Source organism: Protopterus annectens, chromosome 13.part0 (assembly GCF_019279795.1).
Source record: "Protopterus annectens isolate FY-2018-M chromosome 13.part0, PAN1.0, whole genome shotgun sequence".
Taxonomy (NCBI): domain Eukaryota; kingdom Metazoa; phylum Chordata; order Ceratodontiformes; family Protopteridae; genus Protopterus; species Protopterus annectens.
The window spans coordinates 435,623,014-435,649,939 of NC_056747.1; the positions used below are offsets into that span (position 1 = coordinate 435,623,014).

At 43.3% G+C, this 26,926-nt stretch overlaps 1 protein-coding gene across 1 annotated transcript in view; it reads left to right on the forward strand.

The window, feature by feature from the left end:
* LOC122787915 overlaps positions 1-26,926 on the forward strand; it is a 153,876-nt gene that overhangs the window by 110,388 nt on the left and 16,562 nt on the right. The window contains exons 5-6 of the mRNA XM_044054841.1: positions 5,324-5,481; positions 5,563-5,718. Coding sequence (XP_043910776.1) covers positions 5,324-5,481; positions 5,563-5,718 — 314 coding nt within the window. The remainder of the gene's footprint in view (positions 1-5,323; positions 5,482-5,562; positions 5,719-26,926) is intronic.

Genomic DNA, 26,926 nt, shown 5'->3' on the forward strand with positions numbered 1-26,926 from the left:
GGTTCTTTGCATTTTGTGAACACTCTTGGAGCTGTGGAAAGAGCACGAAACCACATGCCTAGCTCTTGTAGTAGCTTTGTCACGGTCGAGGAAATCCCATTTTCCTCAACCTGGATAACTTTCTGATCCAGGCTCTTTCCTAGAAGTACAGCATCTTCAATTCATCTTCCACTTTGACAGGTGTGGGCTTTACTATAAACTACAAAAATGACCAGGATCCTACTCGGGACCTTGGGATGCAGACTGGGTGCAAAAAATGTGCCTTCATCCCCAGGACAAGGTTTTGAAAAATTACTTCCAAGGCTTCTCTTCTAAACCCATCCCTCTGGCAGGGAGATGCTAAAACTTGGTTCATGGCAACCACCATTGCTATGCTCACTCTGGCCAGACTGCACATGAGGATAATCCAATGGTACCAGACACTTGTGTGGTCCTAGCACTGCTACCCCTTGGACACACCCATTCCCCTCTCTTTCTTGTCTCAAAGACCTTGTCTGGCAGAAGGGACAAGTGATCCTCAACCCAGGATTGCTTCTCACCACCTTCTCAAGCATGTTCACTCTGCCTTTGAGGTGTAGGGCCATGGACAGGATTGGGCAGTGCAGGGGAAATGGTAACCGTTCTTGAATGAATAAATCAGCCTAAAAGAAATGAGGGCTCTTCTGAACATCACACTTGCAGCCACATCCACTCAGGACAGTGTGCTAGCAGACTGCTTAAATCACTCCCTGGAGCACCCCCACAAATGGACTTAGGCTTTCATATCACCCTTCAGTGTACACTTCTCTAACCTCTCTGCTTCTCCAAGCAACCATCAGTTCCCCCAGTTCTGCAACAGGAACCTTTGCTTCACAGCCTGGAGGACAGACACCTTTTCTTTCCAGTGGACAGGGAAGTTCCTCTGTATTGTCACATCTTCCAAAAATCCTTCTCATGGTACAAAAGGAAACACAAATTCCTGTACTGACTGTGTTGGCCAAAGCAACTTTGGTTTCACCTGGCAAAGGGGGGGGTTACAAGAGAATTCCCCTACAGCCAGACCTGATGATTCTGCAAGATGGATTGCTGCTCCACTTAAATCTTTCATCCTTCAGACTGACCCTGTGAAAGGATATTAATCTCCCAGATATCTATTGTGAAGAGGTTATAAATGTCTTACAAGAGGCTAGGGATCCCACTACTAGAAAATCTTACACAGCTGAGTGGAAAAGGTTCTCAAACTACTGCAGATAGTCAGGATCCATTCTTGGCATAGGTCCTTATGGTACTACAGTACTTTGAGCTTCAGTCGGACCAAGCCTGCTGTTCTGTAAAAGCTCACTTGTCTCTCAGTGCTAGTCTCCCTCTTGGGCCTCCATTTCTGGTTAGGCAGGAGGTCATGCTTTTCCTCAGTTTTTCATCTTAATTCCCCAAGGAAACCCATCTCTTCCCCTTGGGATCATAATTTTGTTGAAGCCTACTCTGCTGCCTCCCTTCGGACCAGCTTGTGCTTCTCATGCTGCACCTGGAAAGCCATACTCTTGGCCCTCACTTCTGCCAGGAGTGTTTCCAAGCTACAAGTTCACTGCTACTCTTTTTCACAAAAGCTAACCATGAGTCACCTTGTCTCTCATGCTTAAGGTAGTAAACAAGCTCTCTTAATTGGGCGATTCATCTTCCCATCCTCTCTCCCAATTCGAGTGGGGTTGGGAGGGATTTTGCATTCTCTAGACATTCACAGGCAGCTCAGATTTTACCTGGCCAAAACTAAATCGGCCAGAAAGACTGAACAGCTGTTTTTCCCTTAAGCTGGGACAGCCAGTCTGCAAACTAATGCAGCTTAGAATTTCAAAGGCTGTCTTTCTCTTACACTACAGTAAGACCTTTCCTTTCTACTCTTAAGCACATTCTACTACAGCAGTCACTTCCTCGGGGACTTTCCACAAAGGAGTAGTCTCCAGGTCCATCTTGAAGGTGGCCACTTGGTCCTCTGTACACGCACCTTTATCAAACATTACAAAATTGGCAGCCGTTGCTAGGTCAGTCTTCTCTGGCCTGCTGAACAACTCAACCAGCCTCAACCATGATTTCAGGACATAGCAAGTTGTAAAAACTTGCCATAACAGCCTACTGATTGCTGTTGCAGTATTCCATCTTTCACCCCCCCCCCTTGCTTACGTGGGAATAGGGGTGTTTTCTTGTCAACTTGTGCTACACCCGTTCTAGCTTATCGGTCTTCCCTCAGTCTTCAGGTTGCTGGTTTGGAGATTGCCTGAGGATCCTTGCTAATATGTCCATCTATAGCCCAAAGCATACAAGTGGAGGTCCTACTTCAGACATGCAACCTAGAGAAGGTAAAGCTTTTGTACTCTGGCTTGATGGCAGTGGCAACCCATAAGGCAAGAAAACTGCAAGAGTGGTCAGTATGGCATGTATATTTTAATGGTACGTTCTTGCACAACTGTGCTTCAGTCCTGCTTAACTTTGAGTCAAGTGCACAAGTGCTTTGTTTGGATGCTAACTGGCAAATACAAAATTCCATTGCAAGTTATACTGTGTAATAATTGCAGGTGACTTGCATTTTGTATCAAAATTCAAGTTTGAGCTGGAAAGCTGCAGAGTGGAGTACAATTCTTACAGGTTCATAGGTAGGTACTTAGGGTATCCCAGCTAAAAAGGTATTCTGGCTTTTGCCACCCAGTAAAATTATTTTCCTGTGCCATTGTCTAGCAGAGCCACCGAAGTGATCCCTGGGATGAATTTCCTATTTCCCATCCAGTCATCAAGTTTTTATTGAAGAGTGCTAATGAGCTTTGTCTGATATAGATAGGTAGTTATTCCAGAGTATGGAAAGTCTCTGGGACAGGAATCTATCACTCTGGCATGTTCTGTTTATTGTGGTGACAAGGTTTAGGTCCCTAGAGCGTGTAGCTTGGAGGGATTGGGATTTCTTTAAGTGGAGCATGTCCATCTCTGGGTTTGACACAGCTTTGTATGTTAGGCAGAGATCACCTCTGAGTAGGTGATATGCGACTGAGTAAAGCTGGAGATTTTTGAGACTCTCTGCATAGGGCATCTGAGGCCAGTAATCCTCTTTGTGAGGTATTTCTGTGGCCTTTCCATTTGTAGGCGTCTTGTGAGGTACATACCAAAAGGGGTGTTTTACTCTAATGGGTCTGAGTGATGAGTAGAGGGGAACAATTACCTTTTTTTTTTTTTTCTGGATTAGAAACCTTTTCTGATGGTGTGCCACATAGAAGAATTTCCCGACTACTGTGGTGATGTGATTATCAGAGACTACTGTCCACCTGTGTCCCAAGGTCTCATCACATTTTTGGTGTTAAGTATACTACCACCTATGTTGTAGTTCTACCACCTATGTTGTAGTTCATGGGTACAGAGCTTTTACCTAAGGGGATGACTCTGCACTTTTTGGCATTGAGCTTGAGGCCATGGCTTTGACACCAGGCATCTGTCTGAGGCCCTTCTATAGGATGTCCACATAGTTAGGAATTTAAATTAGGATGCCCACATCGTTGGGAGTTTAGATTATGGCTCCTAGTTTGCAGTGATCTGTGAACTTAGTTAGCCAAAGACCTTCTGTGTTAGCCTGTACTTCAGAGAAGTAGATATCAAACAGGAGAGAACTCGGGACTGAACCCTGTAGTACTCTACTTGTCACTGAGGACTGAACCCTGTAGTACTCTACTTGTCACTGATCTGAAGTCTGATTTCGAGTCTGCTGCTTTCAGTGTGGGTTCTGTCAGTGAGCCAGTTGGCAAGCATCTGGTGACATGGGGATTTATACCTAGTTTAGTGAGTTTATAATTCCAGAGTGAGGGATGGTGTTGAAAGCCTTGGCAAGATCTAGATAGGCTGTGTGAACCACCTGACCCTAGTCTACAGCTTTGACTGCTTCAAAGAAGTCTATCCGGTTTAGGAGACGTGATCTGCCTTTTACAAACCCAAACTGGGTGGGGTCCAGAGTTTGGAGATTACCCAATGTCTTTGTTTACAAGTTACATTCCATGGCCTTTCAGACCAGGCTCAGGCTGATGGGGCGGTAGTTCCCAGGATCTGTGGTGGCTCCCCCCTTGTGGAGTGGGACAAGTCGCTGTGCGACATTCAGCAGGCACAAAGCTTGAGGTGAGGCTATGATTGAACATGGTACTTGGTGGGGTGCCAGTTCTGTAGTTTGTGTAGAACACAGCCTGGGATGTCTAGTCCCATGGATTGTGTTCTTGGCTTTGGAGAGTGGTTTTTACCTGTGCAGCCGTGATTACAGGAACTTTGCATTCTTCCAGTATAGAGAGGTTCAGTGCTGACTTTACCCCCCTCACGCCCTAAAGAGCCCATCTGCCAGGATGTTGGCAATAGTTGGGTCTGTATATTTAGTGCCATTGTGCTGTAACTGAGCAGGTCTGAGTATTGCCATTGAGATTCTTGACATAGCTATAGAATGCTTTGTGGTTGTCTATAGAATCGGTGGTAATTTTAGTTTCCAGGGAAATCTTGGTTCCTTCTAAAGCAAACTTGGCTGTGAGGCATTAGATGCGAGGATTAGGTTTGAAGAAGTTCCAGGGTAATGGCGCAAAGTATTAGATTTTAATGTCTTGGACTTCACTTTGCATCATATTTAATAGCTTCTAGGTTGAAATCTAGAATGTGGCAAACCTTGGACCTCAGTAGTGAGGTTACTGTCAACCCCCTGTGGATGAGTACCATTTCCATCCAGGGATGTGCTGCTATTGCGAGTGGATATGGATCAGTGTCCAACTTTAAAACTATCCATTATGAGCTACAGACTTGGTCCTGTAGTCAGGGAAGCTGTACGGTCTTATTCTTCTAGTTAGGTTTATTTGTATGACAGCAACACTGAAATAGTTTTGAGCATTACATTTGTCTTGACTATGTAAACTTAATTCATTGCGTTGTATAACAGGTCTCCATGCTTCTACAGTGGTTTGGTGACTGGGAGTAGGTGAGGTGGAGTATTGGAAGCCATACCTTTCCACTTTGTCTTCAGGTCTATGCTTTATATTATAATTACATTGTTTAATGCCACTGGTCAGCTTGGCTTTTGAAAACTTTACTCTGGTGTTAGTAATGCCATTGGTTTTGACCTGGGTTTTCTAAATTTAATTTTTAGATGTATTTTAATTTTCCTTTTCTGAAATGTTTTGCATTGTGGTACCACTATCCATTAAGTGTCTAGCATGATTGGAGTGCAGTGAGAACTGGGGATTGCATTGATAGTGTATTTAAGGGACAACCTGCAAATTGTATTAAATTGTAAATGCATGTAAGGTTTGAAACATTTTATTATAAATGTTTTCTTTCTAAGATGTAAGACAGTCTCCTACAAAACCATATGGTAAAGGGAGCAAGAGAAAACAGGATGAAACTGAATCATCAGAGGAAGAGGAGGAGCAGGATAACCTAGTAGAATTCATAAAGGCTGAACTGCCTGAGGAGGAGGAAGAGGATGATCCATTATACGAGGTATTTTTCAGTCTGCTAAAATTACATAAGCAAAAGCTATAAGTTTCTACGTGTAATGTGCTTAACTTTTTTTTTTTTTAGCCCAGTACCAGCAAGTCCAATGTGGACAGTGAAGAATTGTCAAAAAATGATACTGAGAGTGACATTGAAGTTGAAGAAAAAGATGGCATTATCCAGCTGAAGGAAAATCCAACAACTGTACCAGAGCTGACCGAAGATCCTACAACTGTAACAGAGGTTAGTGTTTGCATTCAGTAGAAGATAATTTCCTGTCTACATGCACCTTAAATGTTTGGTACCCTTTAATTGCCTGATGGACAATAACTTGGCTGGCTACTTTTGCTAGTGTTTCTAGTGTATGGATCATGACACTGCAAGATGTTAGTATTTGTGTTGCATTTTAATACCCCCCCACAGGGTATAGTAACTTCCCTTAAAATGGATGTATGGGTCTGTGTTAATATTTTAAATGGTATCCTTTGGGAAGTAGCAGTAAATAGTTATGAATCTAACTTTGGTAGCTGTGACATAGGTTGAAATGTCCCCTAAAGTAAGCTTTTGATTTCTAATCAGTATTGGGTCAAAATCATGCAAGTCACTAAATCCAGTGGTGAAGTGGAATATTAGCCCTTGTCTGAAGTTTGTAGCCCCCCTTTAAATGGACCCTGGATGGTGCAGACGTAAAAGACTGCAAGTGTGGCTGAATTTGTCGTTCCACTTGTAACATCGGAAGCAGAAGTCCAGGGCTGTTTCCTTAACTCCTTCAGAGATGTGCAAGAGAAGATGGTAAGCTGATAATCTTACCATATTTAACGGTAAAATAGCCATTGCTGTTGATTTTCATACACTTCTGCATGTCAAACTTTAGGAGTAGAATAACTTTCAGTGCAATACTTTGGACTACCATGGTGAATTAGACTTGCCACTTCCCTGCCACTAGGAAGAAATTCTCATGATAAATGCCCAAGCTGTCATGCACAAGTAAAGGGGACAAATGTGTACCAGTACCATTTTTTATATTGGTGTACTGAGGAAGTCTGAGTAAACCCTTTTTTCAGCAGAAAGATTTGCAGTGGTGCAGCAGGTAGCACAAACATGTTTGCAGAAGGCTGGGTTCTATTTCCACACCATGTGGATGGATTGCTGGCTCTGTGTATACAGAATTGGGTAACACTTAGCAGCATTACATATAAAGATCCACGAGAGCTATTTGCAGTACTTGTACAAAAAATACTTGGGTAATATTGTCAACATTATATGAAAATAGGATGGATAAAGCAGATATTTCAAAATTAAGATGCCACATACATGTGGGTGTTATGCTCTGTTATCTTGGTGGTGGTTTTATTAACCACATGGGGAAGGATGGTAGGGCAGTATGTAATGCCTGTGCCAGTGGAGGCTCAAGTAGGCAGAAGTTTGTATATATTAATGAAATGCATTTAGATTAGTATATCCAGTAAGCTTGCTACTTTTGGCTTTTTTCTGAAACCCCACATTAACCTGCAAGACCACTCCCTCTGAAGGATGGAAGGTAGAAAACACCCACCGACAGAAGTAACTAGGGCATGGTGACATGGACAGCTGCATTAGGTGAAAACTGTTGGGAGGGTATGATTGGCAGGGGAAGAGGTGTATTTCTGAAGCCCTAAGGAAATCACTTTTAGTGAATGCTGATGTTGCAGTTGAAGCTTTACATGTGCTAGTAAGTGTAGCAAGGTGCTTATTGCTGTTTTTTTATTTTTTATTTTTTGTTCTCAGCTGTAAGAAACTTGGTTCTCAAATATATATTGAGTTGCCAATGTGGGAGGGACCTTCCCAGGGTGCTATATGACTTGATTATGCTTTGCCTGCAAATGTTCTGTCTGAAGCTACCTTTGTGAGGGTATTAAATGCAAACAAGTTAACTTGTAGGGCTGCAGCAGGTATTAGCCCAGTAAGGTTTCCCTTGTGACACATGAATTGTCCCCTACAAAAGCATATTAACCAAGTTCCCTTGCATATGACCCTGTAGCCCTATTTTCTACCTTGAGAGTAGAAAGACCAGAGGAGGGGGTAACACGTTTTATGTAAAATCCAAAGTTAATTCATGAAAACTTTATTCTCAAAGTATACATTTATCCCCCAAAAAGCCTATAACAGCATTTTTTGTACAAAACCACAGTACAATTTAGAATATTTTACAACACTCTTTGACAAGCCAGTCATCCGATTCTTAGTCTTCTGGATCATATTTCTCCTAATCTCCTGCCACAATTTGTCCTGTACTGATTGAGATGGTAAAGGCCTGTTCCTACTCGTACAGCCTTCCCCTAGCAGACACCCAGATAGGGAGTGATATTTGGCTAAATCTCAGGTCTACTTTGCCAACCTATGGTTACCTTTTTATAGGGTAGCATTTTCTTCAGATAACTAACCAGATGTCTACTTTTAACCAATTATTCTATTGGGTAGTAACTTGGTAATTAATGCTGTCAAGTCAGAAGTACCATGTTTATGCTGGTGCGGTCAGTGTAATCTAAAACTGCATCAATTTTCCTTGCCATCATTTTTATAAAGTATATTCATGCAACTCCCAGAAATTAAGGGTGCTTGTCATTACTAATTTTACATGCCCATTATACTTGGGTGATCTTGTACTGAATTTTAATCTGGTCTGTAAAGGACCTTTAATATTGGCTTGGAGAGGGAGTTGCCCATTGCAACTTATTGCACGGGTTAGTTTCCTCAAACATACTTGGTGAAAAAGGATTAGTAGACTGAAGGGAAAAAATGAAGCTATACAAATGTTGAATTGTTTGCATAAGGACCAGCTAAGTAATTCACAGAAGTTAAGTAATCTGCCTGAACTTTAAGTCTTGGTACTTGTAGTGCTAGTTAAAATCTGCAGGTACCTAGGAGAGATTCTCACTTTCAAAACTATAGTAGCAGTCTCTGTTCTGATTTATACAAACCAGGTAAACCTTCAGATTAACATGCTCTGAAGTAAGATGCTGTTAGCCTTTTTTAATATGAAAGCCAATTGTTTCTAATTAAGTTTGGTTAGTTGATTACATGGAGCTGCATAATTCTGCTTTATAAATCTAACAGCAGTGACCTAACCACCAGTTAAGCTTGACCCACTTAAGCTATCCTTCTTAAATCCCTGTGCTATGTCCTACTCCAACTTTTAGCTATTGCTGAGGGTCACTGAGCCTCCTCATTTTGGCCTCTGCTGTTTGGAACTCCCTGTGTACAAGTTTATCTGTAAAAGACGGTCACTTCCAGAACTTCATTAAAATCATTTTAACTCCATCTACTGGAAGTATTTCAGCTAGAAGTGGTTAAACTCCCTCCTTGCTGGTTAATTGAGCATTTGTCATTGCAAGGGCTGCCTGTGCAGCTTCTACCAAAGCATTCTTCCCCTCGCATTCACTGTGGACTACTAAAAACTGGCAGTTATTTTGGCATGTCATTTGAGCAGCTGCAAAAGCCAAGTGGGAACCACCCTTCTCCCATCAGGATGCACACCAACTTTGTGCTTTTAAGTGGCCAAGCCACTGGTCTAAACTCAGTTCACCTAGCCAGTAATTGGGGCTTTATCCCTATATCCCACTAGTGCAGGTTGGATTCCTTCTTTTTAATGAGAAAAACCGGGGTGGGTCCAATTAAACTTTTATTGCCCTGAAATATATTCTGGCAACTAAAAATTTTGTATTTGTCTGCAGTGTAAGTGATCATAGTATTCACACAATTCCCTTGCTTTTCAAGTGATGGTGTCCCAACGTGGGTGATGCAATGGATAGAATTCTCACCACAAGGGGGTTCCCTGGTTTGATTCTTAGTTGCAGTGCCTTTTGTGTAGTGTACATTGTCTTTACAGGGAGTTTTGCTATGGTACAATTTTCCTTCCACATTCTAAAGACCTGCAGTAGGTGGACTTGGGGCATAGGCTGGCCATAGGTTTGAGTGCAAACTTGTGTTAAGAATTAGCTAGTCATGCCAAGTGTAAATATTGGCAGATGGTCTGTAACCCCCATCCCATGTTAATGGAAGGAGTGGATGGACGTCAGATGTGTCCTCTCTTGCACTTCAATCCTTTAACTTTTTAAGGAAGGTGTGGAGGATAACCTGTGCTCTCCGTTCAAAACTATCATTAGCATTGTGAGAAACAGTCCCCTTAAAGGTCGGCTGAAAGTCATTTTTTCCTATTTAGGCAGGGCAGCTCTGATTTATCTCTTGTAGGTGTGCGACAGTGGGGTATGGAATAGTTTGTTGTAAACCTGTACCAGTTGGTAGTGTTGGATCTGTAACATGCTACTGGAATATAAAAAGAAAAGGAGCTATCCTTCACCTAAGGCTAATATAAAGACTACCAACAATGAATGGAATGAATTAAGACACAACTCGTCTGAGCAAGAGTATGTATGGGACAATGAAGGGGGACAGAATGGTATGTATGGGACAATGAAGGGGGACAGAATAGTATGTATGGGACAATGAAGGGGGACAGAATTTACAGGGGCAGAATGGGAATTCTTTTTATAGAAATGACCCTTTAGAATTTCTGCAAATCCAAAAAGTATAAGAAACCGGAACCAAGTGCAGTTCAACCCAGTGTATGCCCGGGCGGGGGATGAGGGACAGAGCAACACAACAGGGGAGACTGACTATTTTTAAGGATGGACATAAAACGCAACAATTTCAACATATTTTAACTACAGCAGTGGTATTTAACACCTAGCCACTTTGACTTGCTGTCGAAGGGGTTAGTTTATTCCAAATAGGAAATACAAATAAAAATTGATGTAAAAATGTTTGTACATAAAATTGATGTAAAAATGTTTGTACATAAAATTAACTTGGATCTTGAGAAACCAGAATGCTTTAGTTGACCAGAATGCTTTAGTTGACCAGAACAAAAAACTTTGTAGGAAGAGTACCACCCCACCCCCAGTTCACCCACAACTTGAAAATTTTGAAATGGTGGTTGAAAATTAACTGGAGAGCAAGTATTAAGAACAAGTTTAGTTACTACCTTTCAGCAAATGTGAAGTATATTTTGGATCAATTAAAATCCTGGCAAGAGCATAGAGTAATGAAACCTGACGAGGGGGGTGGGATTGTCGTCCATGGATTAAAGTAAAATGTTAATTAAACTAAATACACTTTTGCTTCCAGAAAGATTAACATAGCCTGTAACAAAATAGACTTGACCCTCAGACATGTTACTAGATGGTTCTGTCCGTATTGGCACCTTTTCCTACCTTAAATGACAAAACCCAGAATAGTCCATTTTTGGGATACTAAAAATACACAATGACAGAGGAACCACCCCCTGAGGTTGATCCTTTCAGGAGAGGGATCAAAAATAGAGCCACTAGCCAGGTTTTGTAGATTTTAAAGTAAAATCTTGTGTTAAATGAGTGAAATTCTGAGACTCTTGGGATTCTTTTTTTTTAAGAATTACACCAGATTTATTCAATAGACATCCTCTTTGTAACTATTGATATAGTAGACTTATTCAATACAATACCCCATGACATTGGCCTTCAATGGTTTGAAGAAGACTTGGTCACAAGAGGTGGTTTAACAAACAATGGTTGTCATGTTTGTATTGAATTAATGAACCTTGTTAAACATAACTGTTTACTTCGAGGGGGAATTTTTTCACCAGTTGAAGGGTGTTGCTATGGGGGCATGCGCCCCCACATATGCAAACATAGTTCTCTCATGTTGGAAGAAAATTCACACTCCAATCTCAATGGTCCCTCTAAAAGAGGTACCTGGAGGAGATCTGCCTTTCTTTTGGGTAGACACCAGGGAGAAGTTACTTGAATTAGACTACATCCAGAATATGACCAACTTGAGGTTCACATGCATCTGTATAGACAAAGTCGACTATTTGCTTGTCACTATACGTAAACTGAATAAGTTAAAGTCCATTCATAGGAAGAAAACTTTTTCCAACTAATTTCTTTCTCAATTGCACACCCTATGCACCAGAAGAAAGGTATTCATGTTCATGAGTTCGCTTAACAAAGCCTGCTTTCAACTGTCTTCCTTCAGTACTAGCTGGTTTATTTTTGTACCTACTTTACCATTGTATCTTGCCTGTGTCAGTGAGGCTTCATATGACTGATTTGCCACTGCAGTAGAGCACTTGAAAATGAAACTGGTGTCTTGCATGCCCCCAAGTCTTGAGTCTGGAGATGTTCACATTTCATCGGGCTGAGGATGGATGTATGTATAATAAACTGCCACTGGACCTTTATCAGCTGTTTGGTTATGGATATGAACATGACTGGCAGTAGATCTGCTGGAAAGCACTATTGTACCATATATATTGGCTATACTGACCCAAGTTTCTCCAGCTCAAAGATCTGTTTTGTCAGTGAATAGGCACGGCTAATAACCACTGATTTACACTGCCCCAATTCATTTGAGTCGGACCATTTAGATCCTATATTAGCTGCTGTAGTTACAGCAGGTGCCAATTTGTTACTTGGCTGGGAATGAGACTGCTACTGCATTTTATCCTTTCCATCTGTAGAAGCTCAACAGCCAGCCATGGTCTAGGTTGTATATCAGATGCACCATTCTAAAGCATTCAGAGACCAGTACCTCTGGGACCGTTCCCCAACTCTAACCCCAATTGGAACTTGTGTAGGAGAAATTGGTTCTCTGGGACTGTAGCTGTTGCATGGATTAAGTACTAAAAAATAAACTAGTGCCTGCTTTATTATAAGGAACTTGGACACTTATGAAAATGGCTGATCTTTGTGTTTCACTGTTGCAGTCATCACACTTTGGTATTCGGGCTGAGGGCTACCTGCAGGCAGATAACCAGAGTCTTGCTATTTCTGCGTTGAATGCTGTCGCTTCCATGACGTCAGGGGTAGAAAACAGGCAGCTAAAGCTGTTACATTAGTCTTGCTGCTTCTGCTTTGGGCTCTTCAGCAAGTGCCGGTCAGCTGCTACCTGAAATTTTCATTTGGGTTTGTAATCCTGAAGTCTTCTAAAGCTATACCCCATTTGGGACCCTTTTTTCTTGCTCTAACCAATGTCAGAAAAGGTTACCAATTGTCTTGCCTGTGGAAAGCAAATACGTCAGGTTTTCATTCTTACTGCGTCACCTGTTTAGGCCCAGACCAACGTCTCTCGCTGTCTGTTTTGTACCTTGTTTCAACATCCGAACTATTCATCTGGCTATCTTTGTTGCCAAATTCTTTTGCACTTCTCTATTCCAAAATGGCTTTCTTACGAAAAAAAAGTTAAGATAAAGACAAACTGCATAGGTCCAAAGCTGCCAATGATACTTCCGTTAAGCTAGTAGTCTGTCCACTGGTACTCAGATGCCTTTGCAGCCCCTTGATGCCAGCTTCTATGGATTTGCAGGTCTCTGCTGAGACCCATTCGGAGTCTGGTATGCCACGAGATGCTTCTAAGACTATGGAACCTGTGGATGTCTACCTTGGATGGGTCTCCGGAGCCACTGTGGAGGCACCGGCTTCTGAGGGTATATTTCGACCTACCGATGTTCAGATCAGACAGACTTGGTTTTTAGCCAAAACTAGAGTTTCTTAGGCCCAGAGTACACACTACACCTAGAAAACTGGCCAAAGTGCATACTCAAGCTCCCATGCCACAAAAACATACTTTGGCTGAAGATCTTATTACTCTAATTAGGAGAAGCCAGCCTTCCTCTGCTAAAAGACAAAGATTTGAGTTTCCTAATTGTACAGACCGGGAGTATGACCCTTCTGATTATCAGGACATGCTCTTGTCAGCCTGAGGATTTAGATGCAGAGGAATCTTTTCCCTCTGCCTCCCCTCCAGAGGATTTTTCTTTTGGTGAAACCTTGCATACTTTGAGAGAATTTCTGCTGGGATTGCCAAGACCATCCTCAGTCCCAAAAGACTCGTTTGACTTGCCTCCACACAGGCCTCTAGCTATACTCTGTAGATGTTTTTATGGAATAGTCTTACTCCAGATACATTACCCCAGGCCCTTAGGAAACCCAACTGGTATTAGAGTACCTGATTCACACATTTCTCTAAGAATCCTAGTGTGATCCAGAGACCATTTCCCAGGGACCTAAAGGTATTAAGGCTACTACAGCCAAACATCCTACCCCTTCGGACAGGGATTCCAAAGCTTTAGACAGATGGGGTAAGATGTATACCTCTGCAACTCTTGCCATCACGGCATTGAATTGTCAGTTTCACATGTTGAAGTGCCAGCAACATATGGAACTAATTAAACAAAAAATGGCATTACTTCCAGATTGTGCAGAAAATAAAGATTTCAAATTTAATGCATTCTGCAAACTAAGTTAGTAAACCTACTTTGCAGTGTGGCTTTGATGCCCTAGAAGCTTCTTGCAGGGCTGCAGTCACTGGGTCTGTACTGAGAAGGCATGCTTGGCTGAAGGAACAAACCTTGCCAGATAGTCAAATCCAAACTACTAGATGCTCCTTTAAGGACCGTTTGGCACCAAAGCAGAAGTTCTTAAAAAGATGGAAGAAAAAGCTTAAATCTGTGCAAACTGTCAAAGAATTCTTAAGTGCAGCCACCTAGATTCAGTAGGCAATTGGCCTTCAAAAAGCTGGTCCCTTCCAGGCCTTCCCAGAGAAAACAGGCCACCCAGACTACAGTCTCGGGGTATGCAGAGATCAAAATGGAGTGCCCCCACATCAAAAACAGGGAGTGGTAAGCCATCCCCTTATGGAAAGTTCACAATGACCCGTCAATTATCCTTCCCAGCCCTGCCCAGTGCCCCTAGGAAGAAAACTTGCCTTTCATGCAAAAACTGTGTCCATTACTCAGGACTGGTGGGTCCTAAACATTGTATCCCAGGGGTACAAATTCTACTTCCATTTACTGCCAACCCCAAGTGGGCTTCTAGACGTTCCTCCAAACCAGTGGGCAGAGGCTCAAAAGCAAATACTTTCCTTGCTCAATATCAGCTATTCAACCCATTCCACTAGAGCAAAGGGGTCAGGGTTTACTTTTTTCCTGGTGCCCAGAAAAGAGGGCTCTTGGCACCCAATCATGGATCTATAAATTCTCCACCTTTTCTGGTGGTCCCAAAATTCAAGATGCTTACCCTTAAACAGCTTCTCCATATGCTAGCCAAGGATGCCTGGTTAGTCACACTAGACTTGACAAGCTTATCTGCACATCCCCATAAGGGAGTAGTGCAGAAAATATCTACGTTTCAGAGCAGGCTCTATGCACCATCACTTGTCTGCACTTCCCTTTGGCTCATCTACTGCACCCAGAGTATTCACAAAATGCCAGTCTCCAGCCATTGCGTACTGCAGGCAGAGAAATATCCAAATTTTCCCATGCTTGGGATGACTACCTGATTCTGGCAGTCAGGAATTCCTGCTTCAGCACCTAGCATTTATAAAAAGCCTTCTCACTTCATTGGGGTACACCAGCACTAAAATCACAACTGGTGCACAGTCAAAATTGTATTCCTGGGAGCAAGCTTGGACACACCCTCCCAGATGGCATTTCTCACTTCAGAAAAACAAATCTATCTGACAAAACTACAAATGACCACCAGAACCCAGCTATCTGCAAGGAAAATACTGCAAGCCCTAGGGTTCATGGCCTCGTGTATTCTTCCAATTCCATATGAAAGACTGCATATGAGGAAACGTCAGTGGTACTTTAGTCTTTGGTGCCAACATCCTCAGGACCTGGACAGTCATTCCTATTCTACCTTGTCTAAGGGCAAAGTTCCTTTGGTGGGCAGAAGCATGCAACCACAACAAGGGACTGTTATTTTACTCTACCCTTCCTGCCAGACAAACATTCACTGGCAGACTACTTGAGCAGAAATCTCCTAGACCCACACGAGTGGAAAATGGAGCCCAGCACCTTCAACCTTCTGATCCAGAGGTAGATCTTTGTGCCCCCCCCCCCCCAAGAACAACCAGTTGAGCAAGTACTGCACCACGAACCCTCAACAGGGCTTTGGAAGGTGGATGCCCTAGCCTTTTGATGGCAAAACCTCTCAATGTATGCTTTTCCTCCTCTGCTCTTTCTCTCAAGAGTACTACTCAAGATAACAGGACAGACCAAGGGCAATTCTTATTGTCCCAGACTGGCCATGCCAGCACTGGTACGTACTCTTAGGCAGCCTAACAGTGCCACCCTAGCACCTTCACCAGTCTCCTACCCTGCTGTCTCAGCAGGGGGGACAGATTTTGCATCCACAATTGCAAACCTTAAACTTTGCAGCCTGGCTTATACCTTGAATACCCCACCAGAAACCCTCAGCAAACAGGTGTTGGATATCATTCTTGAAGCCAGACGGCCTAGTACTAGGAAATCCTATGCTGAGAAGTGGAAGATATTGTTCTTGTCTCAAGGGAAGGACACAGTGTCCTCCTTACCTCTAATCCTGGATTACATGGCAGAGCTACTCTGCAGAGGCCTATCCTCCATTTAAGATTCATGCCTCTGCCATCTTAGCTCTTTATAATACTGAACCACCTCTATTTTCTCACCCTCAAAGTGTTCCTGAAAGGGATTAACTTAAGGCCCCCCTAGGAGAGCACCCACCCCTGCCTGGGACCTTAACTTTGTACTGGAAAAGCTCATGCTTCCTACTTTTGAACCTGCTGCCTCAGCAGAGTTAAAGTTCCTCTTGGAAGACCGCCTTGCTTTTGGCCATAACTTCAGTAAGAAGAGTTACATGTACTAATGGCTGTGGAACCCTTTATTACTTTCCATGTTGACGGGGTTTTCCTCAGGACTAACCAGTCCTTTATGCCCAAGGTGGTGTCCAGTGTGGCACTAAACCAATCCATCCATTTGCCAACTTTCTTCCCTTCCCCTCAGAATAAAGGGGAAAAGATCCTGCACTACTTGGATGTGCACACAGCTCAGGTTCTACCTTGACAAGGACTTAAGCCTTTCAGAAAATCTGACCAGTTGCTAGTCTGTTTTGCTACAGAGGCAGAGGGTAAGGCCATTTCAAAACTATTTCCAAATGGATAGCACACTGCATCCATTTCTGCTACAAGCACCATGGAAAACCTGCCCCACAGGGGATCAGACCACATTCCACTAGGGTTACTTCCCCCCTCTACAGCATTTCTCAGGAGTCCTTACCAGGGACATTCTGGAAGGTGCAACCTGGAGTTCTGTACCCACATTCACCAAGCATTACCACCTACCTGTCTTCTAAATCCAGGGCTGGATTTGCTACAGCAGTCTTGCAAGGCCTACTAGCCAGCCCTAACCCTTCTTGACTGCCTCCACCCTTCCTCAGCTTTGGGAATCAACCCAAGTGTGACTGCAGCAGTGAAACACTAAGAACATAGTACAGTTGTGTACACTTGCCATAAATGTAGATGTCTTGAGTGTATTCACTGTTGCAGTCATTGCATTTGGGTAATCTGCTGGCAGGTAGCCCTAAGGCGGCCTGATTAACAAAGTCTTGGGTCCTGCGTCAGTTGCTGTCGCTTCCATGATGTCAAGTCAGCAGGGGTATAAAACATGCAGCCGATATCACATCAGTCTTTCTTGCTGTGCAGTGCCCGAAGCAGTTCAAGTGCCGGTCAGCTGACTCCTGAAAATTTCGTTTTTGAGTTTCATAACCGAAGTCTTCAACTTAGGAAGTTTTTTTTTTTTTGCTCATTACCGATGTTAGTGCAAGTTAATTGCATTACTTGTGGAAAGCATACCTCAAAGATTTTCATTCGTACTATATTCCTTGCCTAGGCCCTGACCGTACCTTGCTGTCTGTGCTTTTATTTAATCAGCACACCATCAGTGGTCGACGGTCATTGATTTGTCTCTAAATATTTCGGTTCTCTGTTTTAATTTTTCAGAAATGTAGTCAGTTAGCCATCTGACTACGGGGATTCTGAAAAAATGCAGAGACAGGCTGCAGAGGTCCAAAACTGCCGACTTCACTTGTCCTAAGCCAGTCGCCAGTTCTCTGGTACTCAGTGAGGCACTTTCACAGACCCTGATACCTGCTACTTCTGCTTAGCAGGCCTCTACTGAGACCCATTTGGAGTCTGGTATGCTGCGAGATGCTTCACCTATGGAACCCGCGGATGTATCTACCTTGGATGGGTCTGGAGCCGCTGTGCAGGCACCGGCTTCTGAGGGTGTATTCAGGCCTACAAACTTGCATATTAAATGGACATTGCCTTCATTACTAAGGCCTAAATCTCTATCTATGGCTTAAAAAAATGATGCCCAGGCCACATGTTAGGCCCCTATGCCTAAAAAAAAATGATAAAAATGGCTAAAGAGCTAATTAATCAGGGGTAGTTAACCCCCCCCCCCCCCCCAAGAGGCCTAGGCCTGAGCTTGCTTATGAATCTTCTGATCAGGGTTCTGTTTCTTCTGATTCTTATGACCTGGATTTGTCCATTCCTACCTATGAGGATTCTGATGCAGAGGATTCCATTCTTTCTGCTTCTCCTGAGGATTTTTCTTTTTGGGAAACATTGCCTCGTTTAAGGGAGCATTTCCACTGGGAAAGCCAGGAATTAAAAAAAAAAAAAAAAAAATTTCCTACCTCAGCATAGGCCTTTGACTATACCTCCTGTACTAGACATTGTTGATGTGTTCTTGGAATCCAGTTTGGCCCCAGATTCCTTGCCTCTGGCTCTTGGTAAACCTGACGGATACTACATGGTTCCGGAGTCCCACAAGTTCCTTTTCAAAAATCCTGTTGTAGATCCAGAAACCATTTCTCAGGGACCCAAGGGCATTAAGGCTTCTACTGCTAAAAATCCTACTCCAGGGAGCTAGATGGGGTAAAAGGTTTATACTTCTGCAACCTTGGCAGTCAGAGCTTTAAAACTGCCAATTTCATATGTTAAAATATCAATAGCATATTATTGGATTGCTTAAACGGAAAATGATTATTCCTGACTGTGGAAAATAGATTTACAGGATGTAATGCATTCTGCTGAACAAGTTGGAAAACCTACTTTGCAATGTGGTTTCGATTCTTTAAAGGCCTCTTGCAGGGCTGTTACTGGGCCTGTGCTTGGAAGGCATGCTTGGCTTAACGAGCAATCTTTGCTTGATCATGTTGAAGCTAAATTGTTGGATGCTCCTTTAAATCAGGACAGCCTGTTTGGCAATAAGGCTGAAGTTCTTAAAAAGATGGAAGATAAAGCTAAATCTATGCAAACTGTTGATTTATTACAAGTGCAACCTCCAAGATTTAGTAGGCACTGGCCTACTAATAATTTGTCCTTTTCCAGCCCCTTCCAGATCCTCTCAAGCCAAACCCAGACACTGCAAAAACCCCAGGTTTCACTCCCAGGGGACTCTCAAAACTAAGCAGTGGGGGGCCTCCACTTCCAAATCTGGAAATAGCAAGACCCCATCCTGTGGTAAACTGTCTCAATGACTTCCTTTTAAATTTCCCAAGCACTTGTCTTTTAACTGCCCCTTTGGGGGGAAGGATTGGATTGTTCTTCCTGCAAAGAACTGGGGACTCGTAACCTAGGACAAATGGGTTTTTAAATGGTGTCCCAGGGATACAGATTTCACTTCCACACGTTGCCAACTCCAAATGGGTGGCCAGACCTGCCCCCAAATCAGTGGGCAGAGGCTCAAAAACAAGTAATTTCCCTCTTGGGGCTATTCAATGGGTACCAGAAGAGGAAAAGGGACAAGGGTTCTATTCCAGGCTTTTTCTGGTACCCAGAAAAGACAAATCATGGTGTCCAATCCTGGGCCTGTCTAACACCTTTCTTGAGATTCCAAAATTCTAGATGCTGACTCCAGTTACTTCCTGTGTTAGGCAAAGACACCTGGTTGGCAACTATTTTAAAAAAGGTATACCTGCACATCCCAAGTAGGGAATCTTGCAGAAGATACCTTCCCTTCAAAGCAGGTAACTTGCATCAGTTCTCTGCACTGCCTTTTGGCTTGTCCACTGCGTCCAGTGTATTCAAAGTGCCTAGTTCCAGTGATTGCATTTTGTAGGCAAAGAAATATTTAAAATATATCCATTCCTGGATGATTGTCCAATTCAGGCAGAAAACCAGGGCATACTTTTAAATCTGGCACTTGTAAAAAGGGTTCTAACTTGTCTGGGGTACACCATAAACAAAAGAAATCAAAACTGGTACTCCGTCAACGGATTACATTCCTGGGTGCAAGCTTAAATACAACTGCCAGATGGCTTTCCTCAGCCAGAGAAGCAAATTCATTAGGTAACTAACTTCAAACAAGTGGCCACAAAAACCTTGCTATCTGCAAGACAAATACTGCAAGCCTTGGGGTTCATGGCCTCCTGCATTCTTCCAATTCCATATGCAAGACTGCATATGAAGAAACTACAGTGGTATCAAGTCTATGGAATCAACATGGTCAGCCTGGAAACAATGATTCCTATCATACCTTGCCTGCGCCTGGAGCTCCTATGGTGGGCAGAGGCCTGCCCCCAAAACAAGGGACTGCCATTCACACTACCCCCTGCTGCCCCAAACCCTAACTACAGATGCGTCAGACTACACATGGGGGGCTCATCTGGCAAGAAAGTGCATTCAGGGCAAATGGAACCCAAATCAAATGCACCTACATATCAATCAAGAAATGTTAGCTGTACAGAATGCTTTAACAGCCTTAAAGGACTACATTCTTCCAGGACAACTAATGGTAGACGGAACACCACAGTTATGTGGTACATAAACAAGCAGGGGGGTACACATTCCTACCCCCTCTGCAGACTAGACATGGCATTGTGGAACACAGCCAGTTTTGCACAGGGACTCCCCACAAACAAGCCTGGAAAGTGGATGCTCTGTCCTTCAGCTGGGAAAACCTGTCTGTTTACGCCTTTCCCCTTCTGCCTCTGCTCTCCAAAGTTCTACTAAAAGTGAAACAGGACAAACCAAGGATGATTTTAATTGCTCCAGACTGGCTGTGCCAACACTGGTAGCACCTCATGTGCAGTGTTGTAGATATCTCCATGGCACCTGCCTCAGACTCCTTTCCTGCTGTCTCAGCAGGAGAACCAAATTCTCCACCCTCAGCTTCCAGCATTGAACCTTGCAGCCTGGCTAATCACTTAAATTCATGTGATGGATGGTATCTTGAAAGCAATGAGACCTAGTACTAGAAAATCTTATGCTGACAAATGGAAACAATTGTGTGCCTGGAACCAGTCTTTAGGGATGAGCACAGCAGCGCCCAATTTACGTCAGATTTTACAATACTTAACTGAGATGTTTCATGAGGGCCTGTCTTTTCCACCATTTAAAATCCACGCTTCAGCTATTTCCGTTCACTAACACAGAACCACCCCTCTTCTCTCATCCTCTGCTCAAGCAGTGTATCAGAGGGGCAAAAAACTTCAGACCACCCAGGAGAGCTCCTACCCCTGCTTGGGTCCTTGACTTGGTTTAGGAGAAACTTTCTACCTCCTTTCGAGCCAGCTGCTACTGCAGACTTAAAATTTCTTTCTTGGAAAACAGCCTTCTTTTTAGAAATTACTTCAGCTAGAAGGATATCTGAATTACAGGCCCTTATGGCAGTGGAGCCTTTCATCATCTTTCATGCGGACAGGGTATCTCTTGGGACCAATCCATCCTTTATGACCAAGGTGGTTTCCAGTGTGGCTCTTAATGGGTCCATTCATTTGCCAACCTTTCCCAATCCACAGAACAAAGGGCAATGGATTCTGCATTCCTTGGATGTGCACAGAACTTAGATTCTACTTAACAGGACTAAATCTCAAAGAAAATCTGAACAATTGCTGGTAGCATTTGCTACAGGGGCAATTGCTGGTAGCATTTGCTACAGGGGCAGAGGAAGGCTATTTCAAAACAACTTCTAAATGAATAAGCCATTGCATTCATTTCTGCTATAAGCTCCATGGAAAACCTATCCCAATGGTATCCTCTCATTCCACCTACCAGAGATATCCTAGAAGCTGCTATTTGGAGTTCGGTACATACTTTCACCAAGCATTATTTACCAATTTTCTCTAAATCCAGAGCTGGCTTTGCCACTGCTGTCTTGCGGGGCCTTATAGCCGGCCCTAATGCTGTATAAACGCCTCCCAACCATAGCTTTGGGAATCTGACTGCAACAGTGAAATACTAAGAACATCATACAGTTGTGTACACTTGTGTAAATGTAGATGTTTGTGTATTCACTGTTGCAGTCCTGGTTACCCTCCCTCCAGCCCCCTAGATTTTTCTGTTTATACCTCTACTTTCCTTTACTATGCTTAAAAGCCTTTTAGATGTATTTGCTTTTGGTTGGAGGTATACTTTTGTGTTTGTTTTTGCTCCCCATTGGAGGGGCAAAAAAACTGATGTAATGACATCTGCTGCATGTTTTATACCCCTGATGACCTGATGTCATGGAAGAAGGGACAGCAACCGACGCAGGACCCAAGATTTTATCAGGCCGACTGAGGGCAACCTGCCAGCAGATTACCCAAATGTAATGACTGCAACAGTGAGTACACTCTAACATCTAAATTTATGGTAAGTGTACACAACTGTACTTTTCCCTCCCTCCCAGTGCCCTGTTTTTTTCTCCTCCATGGCCATTCCTAATGGCATTGGTATTTACTTATTACTGGTGGTGTTCCTCACCATATACTGGCTCCCTATTTGGGGCTCCTGACATTTGGGGCAAGAAACTGTAATGGTGTCTGCTGCCTATACCCCTGACTACCTGAAGTCATGGAAGACATGACAGCATCTGACACGAATACTCAGACTCTGGTATTTGGTCCAACTGAGGGCTACCTGCAGGCAGATAACCCAAGTGTGACTGCAACAGTGAATACACAACTTTCTACATTTATGGTAAGTGTACACAACTGTACTTTTTGCTATGCTGGCAGGCTAGAGTGGCATTTTTGTCAAGTCTTTGTATGTTTGGGTATCTGAAGGGGACACCTGAAGATGCAATCTGATTCTGTCCATACCCCTGGGATGTGAAGGAGTTGCCTACTGTGAAAACAGGAAGCTGGAGGGGAAAGGGCTTCCTCTCTATCTTGTAAACAAGGTGGTTGGACTTCCCTCAGAATAGGGGATCTCTTCATGAGGCTGTGGCCAACCTTCTGCCACTAGCAGAAGGCAGCAAGTATCCCAGTAATGCATTGACCCAGAATAGATGCCAATCCCCTTGCATTACCAAACCAGTGGAGGTAGAGGGTAAGTGATATGGAAATTAGTCAAAACATCACTCCTGACAGTTGTACAGTGGCTCGAATGGGTGTGAAAGTCTCCTGAAAAGGCCATAGTATCAAGGAATATTTCATTCTAGTAGCAGAGAGCAGGAGACTTCTGACCTCTCCTTGACATATGGGATTTTAACTCCATTTGCAAGGAAAGGATTCCTGCATTATCACCCTTCACTCACTCTTCCAATGCATACTGTGTAGTCTTTCGATCCCTGTATCCACTGCAACATTTGGTTAACTAGGCAGTTCAGAAGATTAACTTCCCAGCTGGAGAATGCCCCTTCTAGTTCTGGGCACTTCTGACAATCACCACAAACTGTAGACTTCTCCAAAAAGTGCTGTAATTTTCTAAAATCTGCAGTGATCAGGCACTCTTCCAGGGCTTCTAGAAGTTACTGATGACCCTTTTTTCTAGAGGGTCACTTAAGTTTTCCTTGGTCACAGTATATGCACGAAGTCACAGCTCTTGGCCATACAGTAGCTTGCCTGCATAATTTGTTAAGACTAACAGATTCAAGACTTGGGGGGGGGGGGGGGGGTGAGTTTCTGCTTCTGCCCTTGGTGCAACATGTGAGCTTCAAAGCTTTTTCTCTGCCCTCTTGTGAGTGTGGTCTTACTGTGGCAGTGTGTACATGGTGACAAATGAGTAACATGCTGTGGTTCACACTGATCTAAACAGCCACCCCAAAACAGACCAGCTTATACTTGTACTGAACCCAGGTCAGAGTCTGAAGAGGTTTGCCCTAAAGGTGGGATGCAATATATGGGGAAGATGGCACATGGTGTCCTCATGGTGGACACTTGCCCACCATGTCTCATTCTTGATGCTAAGGTGGCCAGCTCAGGCTTGGCAATGAAGACACACCTGGTTATACCTGAAGATTTTGTGGTCTGCTTTATGGCAGTCAGTGCTTCTTTGATGGCACCACCATGTTTGAGCAATAAGTTGAAGCTGTTGCAGTAAGAGGGCAAAACATTTGTGTAAAGTCGCAGGTCCCCATATGAACCAAAACAAAATGTTCTAGTTCTGATGGGAAGTCTTTTCATACAAAAAAGTACTTTAAATTTCACCGAGGTAAAACGTGTGGTTTGTGTGGCTTGTAGCAATACTGCATTTAGTTTTGGTTCTTGGTTTTCTGGTACTAGAAGCTCTTGCAGTTGAAGAAACTTTCAAAAGTCAAGAAGAAACTAAATGTATATGGTCTGTCCTAACCATTCCAGAATGGGCAACAGCAGAATAGTTCTGTGGTAGGTGGGATTTCTGTTAAACCACCTGCAAGACAGAGGTAGTCCCAACCCTAGGTGTTTAGGATCCTTGTCAGGATTTCATCCATGTTGAATCCTGAAGAGCTGCCAGACTCAAGTTCTGGTCGCATTTCGTGGGTAGGCTTGCTTGTAACTTTCAGTATGTTAGGCCATAATGGGCAAGTGATGAGAGATTGTCAAGAGACTACATTATTCGCCTTTTGGAAGTGCACACAAACGTACAATTTCAACCCTTGACAGGAGCACCCTACCAAAGAAACTCTGCCTTTAAGAGATCTAAAACTTCTGAAAGCTGTCCAGGCGCTCCCAGAATACAAGAGTGAATTCTACTCCAAGTGGAGAGGACCTCAGACCCATTCGTGATCATAGTCTGAACCAGTTATGAAGAAGCGTTTCTGGATGGTCTTGGTACAGTCCATCCTGCTGAGACTTCAAAACAGGATTGGGTGCACTGTATATCTTCAGGTTACATCTACAGAAATTTGTTTCTGGGTAGGGGCCAGTTTGTCTCTGGCCTTTCATTTTGGATTGAACACAGCCATCTAGGTGTTTACCAGATGAGTAACTCGTCGCAGCTCACATGGTTTGAGTAAGGATGGTATGTGATAGTCTCCCTGCAGCCTCTGCTGTGGAACATAACATATACTAGGCAACCTCTTGCAGGTAGCATAACGTGCTTTGCCAAGTGCACCTTTAAGCAGACAAAATACTTCTGCCAACATTTTCAAGCACCAAATTGTGCTGCCTTCCCAGAGCAAGCAGGATAGTACATATGGCATAACTCTGCCCTCTGGGATTACTGTTAATGTGGTTATAGATTCCAACTGGAGCTAGTCTTAACAGGGTGTCAGTTGGGACACCCTGAACTAAAAAGCAAAACTGTCCCCAGACAGGATTTCAGTTTCACACCCGATGGACTTCCTTAGGCCTTCATCCTTACTGTACCGTTTTAGCACTCATGGCATCTTCAGTGCAGATGTCTCCTTGCATATGGTTGACCTTGCAGATTTTGTAATGGACCCTTCAGAATTGGGAGCAGACCTTGTAACCCAGAAGATAAGTGGCATAAGTTTGCTTTGGGCCGTATCAACAGGTAAAACGGTTTGTCACGCCACATGCAAAACACCACAGTGACCAGATTCTCCACATCCTGGGGTGGAGGAGCATTAATACAACGGGACAGTCTAGGGAATGTGGACTTCAAAAGAGGCAAAATTGCACATCAGTGTTGGAACAGGCCTGTAGCATTGCATGTATTTATGGCCATGGTGTGGCACGAGGTACATGTTCATACCCTTTCTGTCAAGGGTCACAAACTTATCATAGAAACACACAAACCAGGGTCCTCCACCATGATGGGTTGAGCAGACGTACTGTTCCCACACGAATATCTGCAGAAATAGCAGTACATATTTTGGAAATAGATTCTCTTCATCTTCCAGTACTAAATGCTACAATTTCTTCAGCATTATTCCTCAGCTGGGACAATAAAGTCACTTTTTCCAATGATTGGCCCCCTGGTCTCATTTACGCCTGTGGCGATGACACTTGTAACTGGGTTTTTCAGAAAGCCAGAGCATGCAAAGCACAGCTTATTCTCATAGCCCCAGTCTGGACTCTTCAGATATTGTTTCCCTTACTGTGATTTCACCTTGCGGCCCCCTTCCAGAGAGCCCTTCTGACGCCCATCTGGATAGCCTTATCCAGACCATACCAGCAATTATGGTTGGGTGAATATAGTGCAACTAGGAGCAATTTGTTCCCTGTAAATTTTTGAATTGATTACTGGTCTTCAAAAACCTTGAAGATGTGGGGGGGGGGGGGGGGTGGCACTCAGATTGTGCTTTCTCCCAAGCTAACTTTTTAGCAGAGTTTTACAAAGACAGTTGCTCTTAGATTAATGTTAATTTTCTCTCCATGATGGATTTGGGACATCTTCATTCGCCTCGCATTAGATGCATTAAGGGCTTGAAGGAAAATTCTACTCTATACTCCCTAGGCCAGACCAGTCTTCTCATGGAATTTAAGGTTGAAATTTTAACCAGTACATTTGAATTCATGAATGCAACTCAAGCTTTCGCCATAAAATTTGCCCTGTTGGTCAATACACAGGATAGAATGCAACATTTAAATTCTGGTCTGTGTAAAGTTTCATCCATACAGTCACTTTGGAGTAATATCTTATGCCAGTAGTGGCCAAGGAAATTAATCTTCAATTTACTGGTTTTCATTCCTAAATGTAATGAAGGGGAAAATCTGCATCATTTGGATGTTCAGCATTTTATCTTTAACAAATGGCTTCAGGAAAGATGAACATTCGCCAATTAGGAAAGGTCACATGTCCAAGCTTACCTTGACTAAATGGTTCTGACGGCATGCTACATAGCTGCACTTTAGCAGGTATAACCTTTGCCACATGACTAAAACCACATCTGCTTTCCACCTATGGCAAACATGGTCTTGAGTACTTGGCTTTTCAGAGCAACTATCCTTAAAGCCTTGCTAGCTTAAGCAACCTTACATCAGCTGGGGAATGTGTCCAGAGTTTTTCATTGTTTAGACAGGACCATTGGAATGTGTAATTTATGTACTTACAAGAATGTTTATCCTATCTATCTGGGCACCTGCTGCTTGCCCACATTTCCCCCTTCATAATCCATCCCCCAAGAGACGTAGAGGGAAGAAGTGTTAAGCTCCTACTAGGCCATACTTTGCTCTTATGGCAAGGTTGGCTTGTTGGGCCTTACACAATCTGTAAATTTCACTGTTGTGCAAGAGGTTATGGATTAGGGGTGAAGGTTAAGCTTGAGGATGTTGCTGGGCAGGTTGGTGACCAGTCCAATGGCTCCATATCCAGGCTGAAACCAGATGAATGCAATATTATAAATGCATAACTTGGTCTGTCATTTATTTCTTTACATACAGCTATTACAGATAGTATTGCTTTGATTCATTCTTGTCCATCTTCATTGGCTAGGATCATGAGTGGTCCTGGGTCT